General features: G+C 41.5%; 1 protein-coding gene across 1 annotated transcript in view; it reads left to right on the top strand.

The window, feature by feature from the left end:
* Positions 1-433: 433 nt before the first annotated feature.
* SLC4A5 (solute carrier family 4 member 5) overlaps positions 434-20,109 on the top strand; it is a 126,685-nt gene continuing 107,009 nt past the window's right edge. The window contains exon 1 of the mRNA XM_073653579.1: positions 434-812. Coding sequence (XP_073509680.1) covers positions 794-812 — 19 coding nt within the window. The 5' untranslated portion in view covers positions 434-793. The remainder of the gene's footprint in view (positions 813-20,109) is intronic.

Raw genomic sequence — 20,109 nt, 5'->3', positions numbered from 1 at the left:
CTTTCTCGGCGGTGCATTCTCCTGTGTAACCAGGACTCTAGCTGCCAAGGACCATGGCAGCCTGTGTACACTAAGCGGTGTAGTCAGTGCGCATGGTTTACTTTGTTCTGCCTGTGGAAACTGGCATTTAATGTCCACCAATGGGTAAAACTTTACTGATGGAAGGTCGTATCATGCAGCCAGTCTGTCCACGATATAACAGGGTCAGACAAAGCTTTATGATTGCCATACACCTTTAATACCTGTCACCCCAAAACAATTATTTGCCTGACAACTTTCCCTTACAACACCCCACACACATGAATTCTCAGTTTGGCCGGACATGTCAGACTGTAGTCCCACCAGACGGAGCATGGTGACATTGCAGCCTCACCCATTGAGCTTAGACCATGCCCACATGTTTAGAAATTACTTCAATTTTACTTTTATTAACAACTGGGTGTTAGACCTGCAGGTACACTGGGATAATGGGCACTGAAGGCTGATTTTATCGTAGTACGGATCAACCTATAATGGCACAATACTTATCAGTTTCAGTTTAAAAACACATTTTATTCAGATAAAAGAGGACAACAAGAAGATTACATGTTCATTATTACATTGGTGCATAGAGAACGCTGAGCGGCTTTAAATTAGGCTCAGGTCGTATCACCTCTGGATACTGGATTTTGTGACCTCACACTATGAAAACCCCTGTCCATGGTAAAGCACTTGAAACGTTCTGTAATCTGCTCACTAAGCCGTAGCTGAAGTAGAGAAACTTCAGCCACTAGAGAAGAGGACGGCGGGCAGCATGCAGGTACCACCTCCAGGTAAGACCTGGGACCTTACATGGGGGCACGCTTCATTGCCACAGAGGCATGAGGCTGCGACATTACAGCTCACGTCACAACCATTCATTCTGTCTACATTCACCGCCATGTTCTGTAATCAGGAATTTAAAGTAAAGCGTTTAATCCTATCATCTATCTATCATCTATCTATCATCTATCTATCATCTATCTATATATCACCTATCTCTCATAGATCTATCATCTATCTATATATCATCTATCATCTATCTATCTGTATATCTATCTATCATCTACCTATCTATCATCTATATATCATCTATCTATCTATCAGCTATCATCTATTTATCATCTATTTATCTATTATCTATCTATCTAAAATCTGTCTCATATCTATGTATCTATCTATGCATATATCTATCAATCTATGTGTCTATCTATCCATCTATCTATCTCATATTTATCTATCTATATATCTCCTATCTATATTTCTATCTATCTCATAGCTATCTATCTATATATCTCATATCTATCTATCCATATCTATCTATCTATCTATCTATCTATCTCATATCTATCTATCTATATATTTCATATCTATATTTCTATATATCTATCTCATATCTATCTATCTATCTATCTATCTTATATCTATCTATCTATATATCTCATATATATCTATCTATCTTATATCTATCTATCTATCTCATATCTATATATCTATCTCATATCTATCTATTCATATCTATCTTTTATCTATTTTATCTCATTTCTATCTAATATATATCTGTCTGTCTGTTTATCTATCTCCATCCCACACCTATCTATCTATCTCATATCTATCTATCTATGTATCTAGCATAAATGTATTTAATATAACAAAAGTGACGTTTCTTTATGGAGAAAATTAAGCATTTAGAATAATGCACTAAATGGGACAGTATGTTCAACCCTAACATTGCATAACTTAAATGTGCACTAAAATTCTTTACAATTAGAGGGGTCCTACAGAAAATAACATATATGAAATAATGAAAAATGCATTAGAAATAAATTGTAAAATTCTTTTGAGTTTTCTATTTGTACCCTTTTTGTTTTGGGGCAATGGTTTCTGATAGAATAGTTACTAATAGTCCTAAATACAAAGTAGGACGGGTTGTGTCAGTACAGAGAGCCCCAGACCCTTGTGAGTCCTGACTGCTCTGTCAGTAAGGATATGTTCCCATAGAGTTTTTTTTTAACGTGGATTTTTATGTCTAAAAAATCCACTCTCAAAAATAAGCTTAATAAACAATGTTTTTTTTAGTATTTTTTGGTGTATTTTTTATGCCATTTTTAAGTATATGAAGTTTTTTTATACAATAGTAAAACGCCTCAAGAACTGACATGTTGCTTCTTTTTCAATGTGTAAATAAACCATGTGAACCATAGACCTGTTTTCCCATGGAAAAGAGTAGGACGCCTATTCAAAGAGTCCTTGAAGTGGTTTTTCGTGTAGATTTTGAAGCCGGAACCTCTCAAAAATTCAAGTCAAAAAACCATATGAACATAGCATTGTATATAGAGAGAGACAGAAGCCTCCTGACTGGAGTAATGTGTGAGTCTTGTCCCCTTCTACTCACAACTTCTGATGTGTCTGCCGGTGCCCCATTTGTGAATGTTATCTAATCTGTGATGTGATGTTCTCTCCTGTTGTGTTGGTTTTAAGGTAAGAAGCATGGCAAAAGTCCAATGGGAAAGCTGGAAAACAATAGCGCAACATAGGATTTTACCCAGTAGAAAATAGATAAACAAGAGGTGCAGGGATTTGCTCATCTGGCAGGGTTCTGAGACCACAACACCATATTAGCAGAAAAAACATCGGCTGCTCAGATCCACAAGCCAGATCGCACACTTCTTCATCAGGTGGTTGGTCCTGATGAAGAAGTCTATTAACTTTGAAAAGCGTAGACAATCAAACCGTAATTCTCTACATTTCACCTCCTGGATTCTTCCATCACTAGCTGTGGAAACCATTATTGGTGTCTTCGGCAGCGCAAAAAGAGGTCCATTTTTCCATTTCATCCTCTTCCAAGAGAAAGCAAAAGGGCTCACAGAGTTCTGGCTCTCTTTATTGACACAGTCCGTCCTGCTCTGTGTTTAGGAGGAATTTTCTGTTTACTAGAGATGAGCGATTCGATTCTGTGAGAATCAATTTTGGTGCACATTTTTTAGACAATGCAAATCTGAATAATTCTAGATTCCTCACTAGCGAATTTCCTAAACTAGCCGTCACTATGTTACAGATAGCATAAGACAGAGAAGAATGATTGCATTACCTCAGGCACTTCCCCATAATGCCTTGCATCAGGCACTCCACCCTATAGCACAGCAAATCACATAGGACTCTAGGTATGAGGTTCATAATAACTGCTAGCCACTAAGAGCCTAACCAGGAGCAGCTGCCTTTTTGTGGAGAATGTGGATAAGAGAGAGGACTCAATCTTTGCATCATGTGTCTGTGTGTGCCACACTAAGCATGGAAAACAGAAAGAGGAGAAGAAAACTGTCTGAGGACTTGAGAACCAAAATTGTTGAAAAATATATCAAAAATCTCAAGATTACATGTCCATCTCCAGAGATCTTGATGTTCCTTTGTCCACGGTGCGCAACATATAAAAGAAGTTTACAACCCATGGCACTGTAGCTAATGTCTCTGGACAATTAATGAAATTTGCAATGCAGAATAGTCCAGATGGTGGATAAGTAACCCCAATCAAGTTCCAAAGAAATTGAAGCTGTCCTGCAGGCATAGGGTGCATCAGTGTCAGCGCAAATTATCTGTTGACATTTGAGTGAAATGAAACGCTATCGCAGAAGACCCAAGAGGACCCCACTGCTGATACGGAGACATATAAGAGCTATACTGCAGTTTGCCAAAATGTACGTGCGTAAGCTAAAATTCTTCTAGGAAAGCGTCTTGTGGATACATGAGACCAAGATAGAGCTTTCTGGTACAGTTCATCATTCTACAGTTTACCAGAAACAGAATGAGGCCTACAAAGAAAAGAACACAATACCTACAGTCAAAAATGTTAGAGGTTCAAAAATATTTTGGGTTTGTTTTGCTGTCTCTGATACTGTGTGCCTTGACTGTGTGCAAGGCATCATCAAATCTGACTATTACCAAAGGATTTTTGGTCACAATGTAGTGCCCAGTGTTAGAAAGCTGAATTTGCGTCCTAGGTCATGAGTCTTCCAGCAGGATAATGACCCCAAATATACTTCAAGAAGCACCTAGAAGTGGATGGAAACAAACCGTTGGAGAGTTCTAAAGTGGCCAGCAATGAGTCCGGATTTAATTCCCATTGAACAATTGTGGAGAGGTCTTAAAATTGCTGTTAGGAGAAGGTGCCTTCAAATATGAGAGACCTGGAGCAGTTTGCAAAAGAAGAGTTGTTCAAAATTCCAGTTGAGTTGAGAGGTGTAAGAAGCTTGTTGATGGTTATAGGAAACGATTGATTGCAGTTATTTCTTCCAAAGGGTGTGCAACCAAATATTAAGTTGAGGGTGCCAACAATTTTGTCCAGCCTATTTATGGGGATTTGTGTGAATTCATGTCCAATTTGCCTTTTTTTCTCAGTTTTTTTGTGTTGTTCCATACACACAAAGGAAATAAACATGTGTAATTTCAATAATTTTCTGGGAGAAATACTTCATTTTCTGGGACAATTTCAAGGGTGCCAACACTTTTGGCAATGACTGTACAATACTATGCAAATCTTTTAGGCTGGTGTGGAAAGATGCTTCAAATTGAGAAAGCTTTCAAAAATAGAAGTGTTAATATTAATATTTTTTCAATAAACAAAGACCAAAGTAAATGAACAAAAGAGAAATTGAAATCAATATTTGGTGTTACACAACCCTTTGCCTTCAAAATTGCAATAATTCTAGGTACATTTGTAAAAAGTCAGGAATTTTATAGGATTATAGTCAGGCATATGAGTAACTAATTATACTAAACATGCGATAATGATCATCATGAAAAAGAAACAGCTGTCTAAGAAACTTAAAACTGGGTGAGAAATAGCTAAACTCTGTTACAAAGGTGAGGTTGTGGAAGACAGTTTCATGTCATAGACAATCGCAAGACTGAGCATGGCAACAAGACACAAGGTAGTTATACTGCATCAGAAAAGTCTTTCCCAGGCAAAGATTTAAAAGTAGTCTGGGGTTTTGAGATGTGCAGTTCAAGCTCTTTTTAAGATGCACCAAGAGATGGGCCATGTTGAGGATCATATACGCAGTGAACAGCCAAGGAAGTGTGGCGCCCCTGAGGGTTCGACCGCCACAGGGATGCTGCACTTCTCTAATGGAGTGTAGTGTTCCTCCTCTGAGGTAAGAACAGTGTGATAGTCGTGACCCAACATTTGCATCCAACACCACATTTCTCCACCAGAGGGGGCTAGTATGCACTAGGTTCTGCCCTCCTGGTTACAGGGAGACTGGGGAACCAAGAGTTAGGGGAACCAGTTAGTGGGTGTGGGTGGAGGACTTACAAGTTAGTTACACTTTAAATTTCATCTTTAAAGACCAAAAGGACCAAGCCATCTTTGGTCTTGGTCCTTTTGAGTCTAGTCTTTGGCAGTTAGTCTGTCCTTAGTAATGGTTCTTTGACTGCCTTCAATCGCTCTTTGACGGTCTCTATGCTGTCAATTGCTGAGTAGACTGTGATCCCCCACCCTAACGCGGATCCTGTGTGGGCCCGCACCGGATGGAGACACAGCCCTCGTGCCCCGGCCTTGGGACGAGGGGTAGGTTGTAGACAAGGAATGTCTCAACCCGGTCAAGGACCAGGACCAAGAAGGCGCGGAGCTTAAGAGTGTGGCTCCACAGCAAATGGATCCCAGGCAGGATGCAGACGGAGCGGTGTACGCCACCTGTCCTCGCCATGCTGATATATTCAGAGGGAGTCCGGCTGCAAAAGGGGTACCGGCCCCCGACACCCGACCTTGCTACTCCATGTCCTGGTCGGGAAAGCCCGGTAGGCCCTGAGGATCCCACCGGGTATCGGACGGAGCGGAGCTGCCACCCGTGCCCTTGTCCTGAGAGGAGCTCAGAGGGAGACCCGGCCTATTCCGCACCCACACACGGACAGGAAAGGATTCGGTCTGTAGTTCAGGAACACACTGGTGTAGGGTCCCGACTGAATGCTGGACTTACTCGGAGGTTGTCGGACCCCCGTCTCTGGTGACCGCAGGACTCCACGGGGAGCAGGGAGTCGCCTTCCTTCTGCCATCTATGTGAGTAAAGCCTTGGAAGTTCACCCCTATGGCCCCCGGACTGTTTATTCTGCGCCACTCCTCGCGACGCGGTGCCCGTACTCCTCTACTACTACCCCCTCCATCCTGTCCCTCTGACCTGAGGCCCTGCTCCGCCTGTGGGGAGTAGTAAGAACTTTGGCCGCCATAACACCATGCCTCAGCGGACTGCGGCGGTGCTGGTGGCCTTCACCAGGTGCCACAGGTGGCGTAGTCGTAAATCAGCCACTCAACCCGGACAAGCCCACACCATCTCTTTCAATGTGACGGCCCTGAGCACGGGTCGGGTCCGGGCCATGGCTGCACCCCATCTCTCCATCACTGGACTCGACTCCGAGTCCCCCATCTCCCAGGGTAAAGAAAAGGGCTTTTCGAGAAGAGGCGTCACAGAAGCTTGGTGCAGCAGATGAAAAGACACATCGTGCTTACTTCCCTATGAAATTAGAAATTGTCCAGCAGTGCCACCAGCTCAAAACTTTCAGCAACCAGTGGGATCCAGCTATATACCCATCTACTGTTCGGAGAAGTTTGGCCAGAAGTGATCTTCATGGAAGAATTGCAGCCATGGAAACAATGCTCAACTATGCATGAAAACATAGGAACTGGGGTGTAGAAAAATGGCAACAAGTGCTCTGGAGTGATGAATCAAAATGATACGTATTTGGTTAACAGGTCAACATCAGTGACTGTCTCACATCGTGTATGGGACACTTATAACTGGTAGGTCAAGCCTATATCACTGATACTTGGCTCCAGGGTCCTGATCATAGAAAACTCTCATAGATCATCATATTTTGTACTGTTAATATTCGGAAAACAAATACAAGATATGTCAAAGGACTAGGATCAAAGCGATAATTAATTTAATAGAATTGTAAAAGGTTATTAAATGCAAAATGTAAAAAAAAAATGACATACAAAAAATTCCAACATACAGACACAGAGACAAATTGGTGGACGAGCCACTGCGGCTACTCCAATAATAAAAGGTCCCAGTCGTAAATAAAGTATATATCAGGTAGATAATTAAGAATAAATCACAAATATATCAATGATTAAGATGTGATCATAGCTTAATTATAAGCATATAATAATAGGGATTGGGAACCTAAGTGACATCAATCTCGCAGGGAAAGTCCAAGAATAGTAAAAGAGCAAAGTGTAGTTGATATGAAGGAGCTCAGCCACCAAATATCCGACGCACGTTTCACAAAAGCTTCATCAGGAGTTAATATTCAGCACACTCACATGTGATATTAAGATATTAGATTGTCATGGATGACATTCTCAGTACAGCATTGCAGAACATGTTGCTTCTATATAATCAGCAGGAAATAAATACATAAATGCACATTGAGTTATAGTAGTTATGCATGAAAACTTCCTAGTAATATGTAGAAACCTGCTTTAAAGAGTAACCATCTTTTTCTTTTCACAATACAATAGTACACATGAAAATGAACCACTTTGTAATATATCACGTAAGATAAATTAGCTTCCTTCTCCTGGATTGATGTGCCACTCTCAGTTCATGGCTGAAATTTGTAAAATCTGTTTTCATTGAAGATAGATTTTCCCATTACTGAGATAGGAGGTGACAGTTGGTGCTTTTCAAACTCTATGGCTAGGGGAGGAGGAGCTAGAGGCAGACACAGGCATCATGCTGCAAGTGCTCCTGAAACAACCATTACAGTTCTTCACAGAACTTTATGAGCACCGAGTGTCATCTCCTATCTCAATAATGGGAAATTCAATGTTCACTGAGGACAGATTTTACCCATGAATTGAGAATTTTGAGAATGTATGATCAGTCCTGGGGGAGAAAGAAGCAGATTTATCTGATGACATATACAACATACAGTGGGTACGGAAAGTATTCAGACCCCTTTACATTTTTCACTCTTTGTTTCATTGCAGCCATTTGGTAAATTCTAAAAAGTTATTTTTTTTATCATTAAAGTACACTCTGCACCCCATCTTGACTGAAAAAAACAGAAATGTAGAAATTTTTACAAATTTATTAAAAAAGAAAAACTGAAATATCACATGGTCATAAGTATTCAGACCCTTTGCTCAGACACTCATATTTAAGTCACATGCTGTCCATTTCCTTGTGATCCTCCTTGAGATGGTTCTACTCCTTCATTGGAGTCCAGCTGTTTTTAATAAAACTCATAGGACTTGATTTGGAAAGGCACACACCTGTCTATATAAGACCCCACAGTACTTTAGCACCTGTACTTTAATGAGAAAAAAATGAACTTTTTAGAATTTACCAAATGGCTGCAGTGAAACAAAGAGTGAAAAATTTAAAGGAGTCTGAATACTTTCCATATCCACTGTAGTTTAGTATTTTCATGTGTAATATTGATGTATGGAAAAAAAATGATGGTTACTCTTTAATATATGACATGTAAAGTATTAAAGCGGTTTCCATTCAGATTCTCCTCAGAAATAACGCAGCTAGCCATTCTCGAATTTGTCCCTCTGAATGGGGACTTGCGGCAGGTTAAACTGCATACAGTATATCAAGTATCAAGAGAAAGAAAGGAGTTATATATGACTAAAACAATTAACTTTTTATTGAAATAACATTTAAAAGTACATTAAATAGTTAAAAACATATGAGATGACAAATACCAGCACGTTGGCGACCTGGTAATGCATATATATGAACTGGGATAAGTACATACAGGTTTATCAAATTTGCCTATTTCTATAATATAACATTTTCAGCACATTGACAGGTAATGATAAATATATGCAGTGCTGCTCACCATTATTGCCACCTCTTCATTTTTTTCATAGATTGTACAATATATTCAGAAATAAATGGAAAAGTACCAAAGTTATATCCTCAGGATTTTTAATTAGTAGTCCAAACTAATACAACAATAAAACCTTGTTTTTCTACTTCCATGTTGCAATTTCAAAGAAGAAACAGAATAAACAGCATGTGCAACAATAAAGCCACTCCTAATTAATACTTGGTTGCACACCCTTTGGCATTGCTGACAGCCTCCAAATGTTTCTTGTAGCCATCTATAAGCTTCTTGCACTTCTCAGCTGGAATTTTCTCCCACTCTTCCTTTGCAATTTGTTGAAGCTCTTGAATGTTTGCAGGTTCTTTTCCCAATGGCAGATCTCAGCTCGCCCCAAAGATTTTCAAGGGGATTGAGGTCAGGACTCATTTCTGGCCATTTCAAAACAGTCCATTTTTTCTTTTTCAACCATTCCTGAGTACTTTTGGATGTGTGCTTTGGGTCATTGTCTTGCTGGAGGACCAATGATCTTCGACTCAAACCAAGTTTCTTACACTGGGTAGGACATTTCACTCTAAAATCTCTTGATAATTTACTGATTTCATGATTCCTGTGATATGGTCAGGACCTCCAGTACCAGACGCAGAAAAGCAACCCCACAGCATTATGGATCCTCTACCATGCTTAACTGTTAGTAAGGTGTTCTTTTCTTATAAGCTTCATTGCGCCATCTGTAAACAAACTGTTGCATTGCATTACCAAAAAGCTCTATTTTTGTTTCATCTGTCCACAAAACATTTTCCCAGAAGGATTGTGGTTTGTTAAGGTACTCTTTGGCAAAGATCATTCGTTCCTTTTAATGTCTTTTCTTCAGCAATGGTTTCTTCCATGGCCTTTGCCCATAAAGTTCTGCTTGGTTTAGTGTACTGCTTATGGTACTCGTTGAAACTATGACCCCAGACCGTTTCAGGTTGGCCTTCAGGTCTTTGGATGTTTGACGTGGTGTTTTTTCCACCATTCGCACTATCCTTTGAAGACATCTGTAGTCAATTTTCCTCTTTTCCCCACGTCGAGGGAGGTTCTTGACGGTTCCATGCTTGGCAAACTTCTAAATAACATTGCGCACTGTTGAAACTGGGATACCAAGGTCTTTGGAAATGGCTTTATACCCTTTGGAAGTCCTATGTTTGCTAATAATAGCAGTTCTGATGTCCTCAGACAGCTCCTTTGTCTTCACCATTGTGACAAAGGAACAGGGCCTACCATGTGTCATTTTAAAACACTGAAGTCATCATTCATTGGCTAATTCATGTCACATGGGCACCGACAATTAATCACAAGAGAATCTCTTTTGTGATTTACCACAGGCGAGTCAAAATGTGTTTCCATACTAAATTAATGTAAAGGGAGCCAATCCCAGTGTCACAGTAAGCTTTAGGTTTTTATATCCCCCCCCCCCCCATTGTTTTTTGTTTTTCATTATTGTTTAGCATTTGCTCTTTTGTATTTAACACGAGTGCTCTATACAGAAAAACTGTTTCACTTGATTCATTTTTTTCAAGAGATATTCCACATTATGTACAGGACTCATTATGTAACAATGAGCAGGACTGTAGGCACAAGAAAACAACACATGGGGGAATGTACAAATTCCAAGTAATAGACATAATGGTCAGAACACTGATGGACACAGACAGAAAAGGGCCCCTGTGCAAGAATAATAAATGGGCCCTTTGCAGCCCAAGAGCTCCTAAAAATGCAAAATTGCACCTGCTTTGGAGGTATAAATGGGCCCCCTTACCTCTTGGGCCTCAGTGAAGCCACACAGGTTGCACCAATGATATGTCCGCCCCTGGGTCAGAAGAGACTACATCCCCATCATGTACCAGTTCACATGTATATGGCTGAAAAGCCACCTTTACCCATATAATGCACCTAGTCTGGTCACCAGAGATATATGCTCCCCAACTCACGTTTCGCATGTAGTAATCTTGCTTCCTCAGGGGGACAATACACTAAACTGGACCACAGTTCCTTATATATATCCTAAAGCATGCAATCACATGATTGCCCAGTAGCCAATGAGATCCGAGGTATCGGCACATGCACACAGCGCCGTGCGCCAACCACACATGTGGTTTGTGCATAGTCAGAGAGGAGGGACGCGTAAACTGCATGTATGCAGAAAATCCTAAGGGTCAGCCTCAAATTTCTGCCATGGTTTCTAGAGTGAATGCATGGTAAATTTTTGCACATGTACAAGGAACATTCAATGTGAACATTCCCTGAGAGAATTCTGAGAAAACAAAGTGTTCCCCTGTTCAGGCTAAGCGCTGGCACCAGTAATCAACACAAGGGGGGAGGTATTGGGGAGGGTTTAACGATGTATGCCGGTGCACTCATCTGGCGTTGGACCATCCACATAGTAATTGTAACCTAATTTGCACAAAGAATAAAACGTCAAGATGAATTACAATAAAGGTGTCTTAACAAATGTCTTTAGGTACACTACTCGGCACTGGCGTTAGTTCAGTAGTGTGACTCCATATACCTTCTGCCTCTGCACATTCGGAGGGTTCTCTCGTCATTTACAGTTTACAATTAGAGGGTCCCAGCTGTTTCGAGCTTATTTTAATGAGACTCTTGTAACAATAAGTGATTGTACAAAGTGAGCTCCCTCTTTAGGAGAAGCGACTTTCTTGTATGTCCTGCAGTTACATTCCGTATTGTTTTCTGGGTGAGTTGTGGCCACGTTCCCTTCAGCACATGATTAGTTACCAAGTGCTAGAATTTCAGGTGCCCCGGCGGGTACTGGATACATATCTGCCATCTCTGATTCTTTTTGTACAAATGAGCATTATTAGATTTTCCCTTCTGTTGTCAGTGTTTGGTGATTAAACCGCTCCAGAATGTAGGTATAAAACGAAGAGGAATTCTTCTGCAGAAATAATGTGGGATTAACTTTTGACATACAATGCGTGAAAACGGCATTTCTGAGTAAAGCCATCCAGAGAAACAAAGAGGAGACTGTTAGGTTTGTTCTTAATGGTTCTTTGAAATAATATGACCCCTGCTGGGAGTATGTTAGTTTTGTTTTTCTCGCAGACCTAGTGCCACCTACTGTGAGCAAATCATTCTGCAGTGGAGGGATTACTGCCAACATCCAGGAGTGGATCATACAGAGAAAAACTATCATTGAAAGATTGACACCTGTTCTGTGTTTTGGAAACATTTCGGGATTTGGAATGCAAATACTGATGAATTATTGATCAAAAATAGTGATGTGTGAATAAAGTCTTAGGGAAGAGTCAGACGTATAACTCGGACAAGGATCACAACGCAATGCTCGGACGGGCCTGCGGTTCTCCCGATCCGAACATAACAGCTGCATAGAGATACATGCTGTCACACTCAGGTTAGGAGAGCAGACACCCAGTCCAAGCATTGCGTTGTGATCCTCATCCAAGTTATACAGCTGTCTGACTTTTCCCTTAGGACACCTTTTTCTGCATGCGCAACTGGTGTTGAAAGAAATAGAACAATGTGAGTTTACTTTTGTGATTCTTCCATATTACGATGAAGTTTTAATCTCGGTCACATGGTACGGAGATGGAACACAAAAATTGATATGTGTGGTTTCATTGACCATCAAAAAGTATAGCAAAACTGAAATTCTACAATATTTGACAGATTTAGACGATCGTAAATAATTATTACAATTAGATGAATTCTTTACACTATTGCAGAGTATAAGGCATCATTCGGGTACATTGCCATGGAGCTTTTCCCAGTATATAGCAGTTAGAGTGTACCAATAGTGGTCTAAAGAAGGACAACCTGATGACCTTCAACATGGTAATGAGAGTCCAAGACACATGAGGCGTAGAGATGACCCAAAAGATCAGCAAGAAGTGAGATGAGAAAAAATAATCTTTTTGCTCCTCTCTAATGAGGTTTAGCCTGTAGGCTCTGATTCCACAGAAGAGCTAATATATAACAAATTGCTGAAATGCCTCAATGCGTCATTGCTGAAGTGAAGGCACAAGGGGAACCTACACAATATTAGGTACGTGGTTGTAATGTCATGGGGGAATTAAAAGAAGAGTGCATTAAAATGTTGCTTTTACCAGTTTTGCAGCAATTTTTGTTAGTTTATTTTTGCAAAAATGACAAAGAAGACAAATCATAGAGTTCAGGATAAAGTAAACTCTGGCCCTCATCAAACACTTAACCAGAGCCGGCTCCAGGTTTTTGTGGGCCCCGGGCGAAAGAGTCTCAGTGGGCCCCTTTAACACATACCACGATTCATGATGCACAGATACAGCTGAGAAATATAGGTATACAACATACGGCCCAGCCTGCCCCCTCATCTTTCACATATGCAAACATGCACACATGCACAGTAGGCAGACATGCACACACACACACAGCACACAGACATGCACACAGTACGCAGATATGCACGCACACAGTACACAGACATGCACACATACAGTACTCAGACATGCACACAGACACAGTACTCAGACATGCATGCGCACAGTACGCAGACATGCACGCACACAGTACACAGATATGCACGCACACAGTACGCAGACATGCACACACACACTACGCAGACATGCACACAGCATGCAGACATGCACGCACAGTATGCAGACATTCACACGCACAGTATGCAGACATTCACACACACAGTACGCAGACATGCACACACACATTATGCTGACATGCACACACACAGTACACAGACATGCACACACAGTACGCAGACATGCACACACACAGTACACACACATGCACGCACACAAGGTATGCAGACATGCACGCACACATGGTGCGCAGACATGCACACACATAGTACGCAGACATGCACACACTGTACACAGACATGCACACACACGGTACGCAGACATGCATGCACACAGTGCAGACATGCACACACACATAGTACACAGACATGCACATGCGCACAGTACGCAGACATGCGCACACACATGGTACACAGACATGCACACACACAGTACGCAGACATGCACGCACACTTGGTACACAGACATGCACACACACAGTACGCAGACAAGCATGCACACACGCACATGGTATGCAGACATGCACACACACAGTACGCAGACATGCACACACATACACACATGCACATGGTACAAAGATATGCACACATGCAATACGCAGACATGCACGTACACAAGGTATGCAGACATGCACGTACATACAGAACGCAGACATGCACACACACAGTACGCAGACATGCACACAGTACGCAGACATACACACACAGTACGTAGACATGCACGCACACACGGTACGCAGACATGCATGCACACAGTGCAGACATGCACACACACATAGTACACAGACATGCACATGCGCACAGTACGCAGACATGCACACACACACAGTACGCAGACATGCACACAGACACGGTACACAGACAGGCACACACAGTACGAAGACTTGCATGCACACACATACATAGTATGCAGACATGCACACACATACACACATGCACATGGTGCAAAGTTATGCACACATGCAATACGCAGACATGCACATACACAGATACGTACACATACAGACATACGTACATATTTGAACCCAAATTCTTAAAAAAAGGACATATATATATATATATATATATATATATATACAGTGCAGACCAAAAGTTTGGACACACCTTCTCATTTAAGATTTTTCTGTATTTTCATGACTATGAAAATTATATATTCACACTGAAGGCATCAAAACTATGAATTAACACATGTGGAATTATATACTTAACAAAAAAAGTGTGAAACAACTGAAAATATGTCTTATTTTCTAGGTTCTTCAAAGTAGTCACCTTTTGCTTTGATGACTGCTCTGCACAATCTTGGCATTCTCTTGATGAGCTTCAAGAGGTAGTCACCGGAAATGGTCTTCCAACAATCTTGAAGGAGTTCCCAGAGATGCTTAGCACTTGCTGACCCTTTTGCTTTCACTCTGCGGTCCAGCTCACCCCAAACCATCTCGATTGGGTTCAGGTCTGGTGACTGTGAAGGCCAGGTCATCTGGCGTAGCACCCCATCACTCTCCTTCTTGGTCAAATAGCCCTTACACAGCCTGGAGGTGTGTTTGGGGTCATTGTCCTGTTGAAAAATAAATGATGGTCCAATAAAATGCAAACCGGATGGAATAGCATGCCGCTGCAAGATGCTGTGGTAGCCATGCTGGTTCAGTATGCCTTCAATTTTGAATAAATCCCCAACAGTGTCACCAGCAAAGCAGCCCCACACCATCACACCTCCTCCTCCATGCTTCACGGTGGGAACCAGGCATGTAGAGTCCATCCGTTCACCTTTTCTGCATCGCACAAAGACACGGTGTTTGGAACCAAAGATCTCAAATTTGGACTCATCAGACCAAAGCACAGATTTCCACTGGTCTAATGTCCATTCCTTGTGTTCTTTAGCCCAAACAAGTCTCTTCTGCTTGTTGCCTGTCCTTAGCAGTGGTTTCCTAGCAGTTATTTTACCATGAAGGCCTGCTGCACAAAGTCTCCTCTTAACAGTTGTTGAAGAGATGTGTCTGCTGCTAGAACTCTGTGTGGCATTGACCTGGTCTCTAATCTGAGCTGCTGTTAACCTGCGATTTCTGAGGCTGGTGACTCGGATAAACTTATCCTCAGAAGCAGAGGTGACTCTTGGTCTTCCTTTCCTGGGGCGGTCCTCACGTGAGCCAGTTTCTTTGTAGCGCTTGATAGTTTTTGCAACTGCACTTGGGGACACTTTCAAAGTTTTCCCAATTTTTCGCACTGACTGACCTTCATTTCTTAAAGTAATGATGGCCACTCGTTTTTCTTTACTTAGCTGCTTTTTTCTTGCCATAATACAAATTCTAACAGTCTATTCAGTAGGACAATCAGCTGTCACCAGACTTCTGCACAACACAACTGATGGCCCCAACCCCATTTATAAGGCAAGAAATCCCACTTATTAAACCTGACAGGGCACACCTGTGAAGTGAAAACCATTTCCAGTGACTACCTCTTGAAGCTCATCAAGAGAATGCCAAGAGTGTGCAAAGCAGTCATCAAAGCAAAAGGTGGCTACTTTGAAGAATCAAGAATATAAGACATATTTTCAGTTGTTTCACACTTTTTGTTAAGTATATAATTCTACATGTGTTAATTCATAGTTTTGATGCCTTCAGTGTGAATGTACAATTTTCATAGTCATAAAAATACCGAAAAATCTTTAAATGAGAAGGTCTGTCCAAACTTTTGGTCTGTACTGTATATACAGTCAAACACACTGACATACACAGATATTCACATCATACATGCACACAGACACACACAGAGACACATTAGAAATATTTTTAATATGGGGTTTGGAGAAGTTGGCTACAAGCCTCGCTCACCTGCCCCCGGTCTGTGTCCCGTCCAGCTCCTCAGGCATTTGGCTGTGCAGGGCCCCTGGCGTGTCTTTGATAGCCATCACAGACATGGCCCTGGACCATCAGGGGGGCCCACTTGCCGTTGGGGCCCGAGCTGCTCCTCTAGGATCTGTACAGGACTTCTGGTGCTGCTTGATTGCCGGCATTTCACCAGACATGGCAACGCGACACACAAGCACAAGTAAAGGCGCAGTGCCGACCCTGTCGTGTGATTACTACCAGACACAGCCGCACAGCACACTGTGCGTGGCCATGTCTGGTGAAGTGCTGGCAGTCAAGCAGCACCGTCGGCCCTGCACAGATCCTGGGTGAGCGGCCCGGGCCCCAACGGCAAATGAGCCCTGCTGATGGTCCAGGGCCCTGGCACTTGCCCGGGTGTTGCTGCCGGCTCTGCGCTTAACTATATTAATAAGTTTGTCCCACAATTGCAACCTAAAAGGGTGGTCCAGGACTAAAATATTGATAACCTATCCTTACGATTGATCACCAATATCAGATTAATTGGGGTCCAACACCCGGCACCTTCTGTGATCAGAACACTGACAATGACTGACTGACACTGACACTCTCTGGATTTGAGGATTTTTATTTAACTTAAAGGGAGTACCTCCTCCAATTTATGTTGCTACATTGATTCTAGAACAGTTTTTCTTTTCTTTCTGTGCCCCTCCTTTCAAAGTTATGTCCACAGGAAATAATGGTGCATATTTTACCTACAGTCAACTTCTCTGTGGGCATTTGCTTTTTCTCGTCTGATTCTGGCCAATCAAAATACAGCCACGCCCACAGAAAAGTTCTGTGGTCTACGCCCAGTTGCTTGAAGGGAAAATTTGCATCATTATTACCAGGAGTGCATAACTTTCGAATGGAGGCGCACAGAAAAAAAAAAAAAACTGTTCCAGAATCAGTGGAGCAGTGCCAATTGGAGGACGTACTTGGTTGATATTGAAAAGAATCCTGTGAAAAGTCCTCTTTAAGTGGATACCGAGCAGCAAAACCAGAGAATTACAATAGTAATCTGATAAAGAAGAGTTATGCTAAGGATAAGTCATCAATATCATAGTCTAGGACACACATGGCTCGCGGGCCAATCTGGCCCGCAGAGCGGTTATATTTGGCCATCGACACCAGAACCACTACCCCTATATGGGGCCATCTGTATGGAGGACTATGTGGGGCCTATTATTCTGTATGGAGGACTATGTGGGGCCCATTATTCTGTATGGAGGACTATGTGGGGCAATTATTCTGTATGGAGGACTATGTGGGGCAATTATTCTGTATGGAGGATTATGAGAGGCCCATTATTCTGTATGGCGGACCATGTGGGGCCCATTATACTGTATGGAGGACTATGTGGGGCGTATTATTCTGTATGGAGGACTATGTGGGGCAATTATTCTGTATGGAGGCCTATGTGAGGCCCATTATTCTGTATGGAGGACTATGTGAGGCCCATTATACTGTATGGAGGATTATGTGGGGCAATTATTCTGTATGGAGGACTATGTGAGGCCCATTATTCTGTATGGAGGACTATGTGGGGCCCATTATACTGTATGGAGGACTATGTGGGACCTATTATTCTGTATGGAGGACTATGTGGGGCCCATTATTCTGTATGGAGGACTATGTGGGGTCTATTATTCTGTATGGAGGACTATGGGGGGCCATTATTCTGTATGGAGGACTATGTGGGGCTCATTATACTGAATACTGTTTGGTCTGCGACTTTGTCCAAGTTTTTCATTTTGGCACACTGTGCGTTTTAGTTTGACATCCCTGATCTAGGAAAACTGATTGGATCAATGAGGCTCCTTGTGTACATAAAGTAGTGATCACATATGCCACTTTATTAATTTCAGGAGACTATCTCCACTAGTCCTATAATAATCAATATAATAATAATCATTTAATCAATAGAGCGCCAGCTTGCGTGCGTAAGCCCCACTTCATTCAAATGGGGGAACACTGGAACCTCATTCATGATGCATCATTTTGGCTTGATAGAAATCTCTATTTTGATAGCACCTCTATTTTGGATGTGTTAATAAACGTGGATGCATGTATATCGTCACAGCTATTTATGTAACGGCTGTTTTGCCAGAATTTGAGATTTTTGGACTGTTGGTCCTATCATATGTATCTTCTTTCTTGCCGTGTCTAGAAGTGTGCTGCTGACAACTACATTAAAAGTAGCTCCCCTGACAACAGTGTGGTACTTTTCCTCCTGCCCATGTACAATTTATGATAATCAGAAGGAGAGTTAAAGAAAATACAATTATTCCTGTTTTAAGGATATAGTAAAATGTCAATGTATTTAAATTTGTTGCATATGTAATACACATGAACCAACATCGTCCTCCGTGTATGAGCAGTGAAGTGCCATACACAGCCATGCGGATCAGCCAGGCACTTGTGATACATTCTGTTACGTGCCCACAAAAGTGGATCCACATTCTGCGCTCACGATAAAGAGCAGAACGCTTAATCTTTTACAATCTGGATAATTCAAGGAATGTGGTAAATCCTGAGATTACACCATTCATCAATTCAGATACACAGAGTGTTACACTATAAGAATCTTTTGTAGATTGAATACAGAAAACATTATTCACATTTTCACTCAACTTTCTCCTCTAAGCTTTTTATCAGAACATTTATGTATACAGACCTAGGGATTCTTGGACCTATTGGAGAATTTGATCTTTTCATGTATACAGAACTCAAGCATGTATATTTTAGTTGCATCATAAACTTTGCTGCAATCATTACACACAGGCCCAGAGGTGTAACTTTGAATGTGGCACCATTCAAATCAGTAACAACCCTCCTCCCTACCGTATGCTATTTATAATATTGGTATATCATACCCCTAAACTTTTATGGAAAAGAAAGAGGGACAAATCATGTGGTGAGTAGCATGCAGCAGCATATTCTGACCATGACATTAGCCACACGCCATGTCGCACCCATTTACAATTTCTTTCTACCTTGGCAGGAGGAGATGTCAGAGGGGCAGCGATTATTGCTTTTTTGCTGCATTTTTTATGCCTTTTTCCCATTATTTTTTGTTTGTTTATTATGATTTTCATTATTTTTGGTAATTTTATAGGAAGAAAAAAATCTGACTTTTTATTTACTTCTAGAATATAGGTACAGAGAAATACACTGCTACATACAATGTATCTCTATGTTACAGTATAATATACTTGTGGGTTCAGAACCTGCAATTCAGCTTCAATTATACAAAACTCTCCCTGTTTTGTCAGGCTAGGCTATGGCTCATAGCTTTGTTGCCGCCTGCAATGACAGAGGTTGTGGGTCTGTTTTCCAAGGAGACCAGATAACAAGAGGATAAAATAGCATTTTTGTAATTGTTTTTCATTATTTTTTAGTAACTCTGATTTATTTTTATTTTCCCTCTAGAATACAGGGACATAGAAATACACTGCTATGTACAGATGTATTTGTATGTATCAGTATAACCTCACTATGGTTTCAGAGCCTGCAATGCAGCTTCAAGTATACAAAATTCTCTCATGTTGATGATTGTAGGCTGTGGTTCATATCTTTAGCAGCTGCCTGCAATGGTAGAGTTTGTGGGTTCAATTCCCAGGAAGAGCAGATCATAAGGAGAATTGTTAATTTAATTAATGCAAGTGTTTGCAGAGAAGAGATGCCGGCATCACCCCCAAGGAAGAAGAGCTACAGAGTGATAAACAACGCGTGAGTGTAAGTTGGGACAAAGCCCTGACCTGCCGGGAGAGCGGAACTGACCCCTCATATCGGGAGAGTCCC

This window comes from Phyllobates terribilis, unplaced genomic scaffold, assembly GCF_046119375.1.
Source record: "Phyllobates terribilis strain yellow unplaced genomic scaffold, ASM4611937v1 Scaffold_11__3_contigs__length_659146591, whole genome shotgun sequence".
In the NCBI taxonomy this organism is placed as follows: Eukaryota; Metazoa; Chordata; class Amphibia; order Anura; family Dendrobatidae; genus Phyllobates; species Phyllobates terribilis.
Note: the sequence above shows the minus strand (reverse complement) of the source record. Positions and strands in the feature narration are given on the sequence as shown.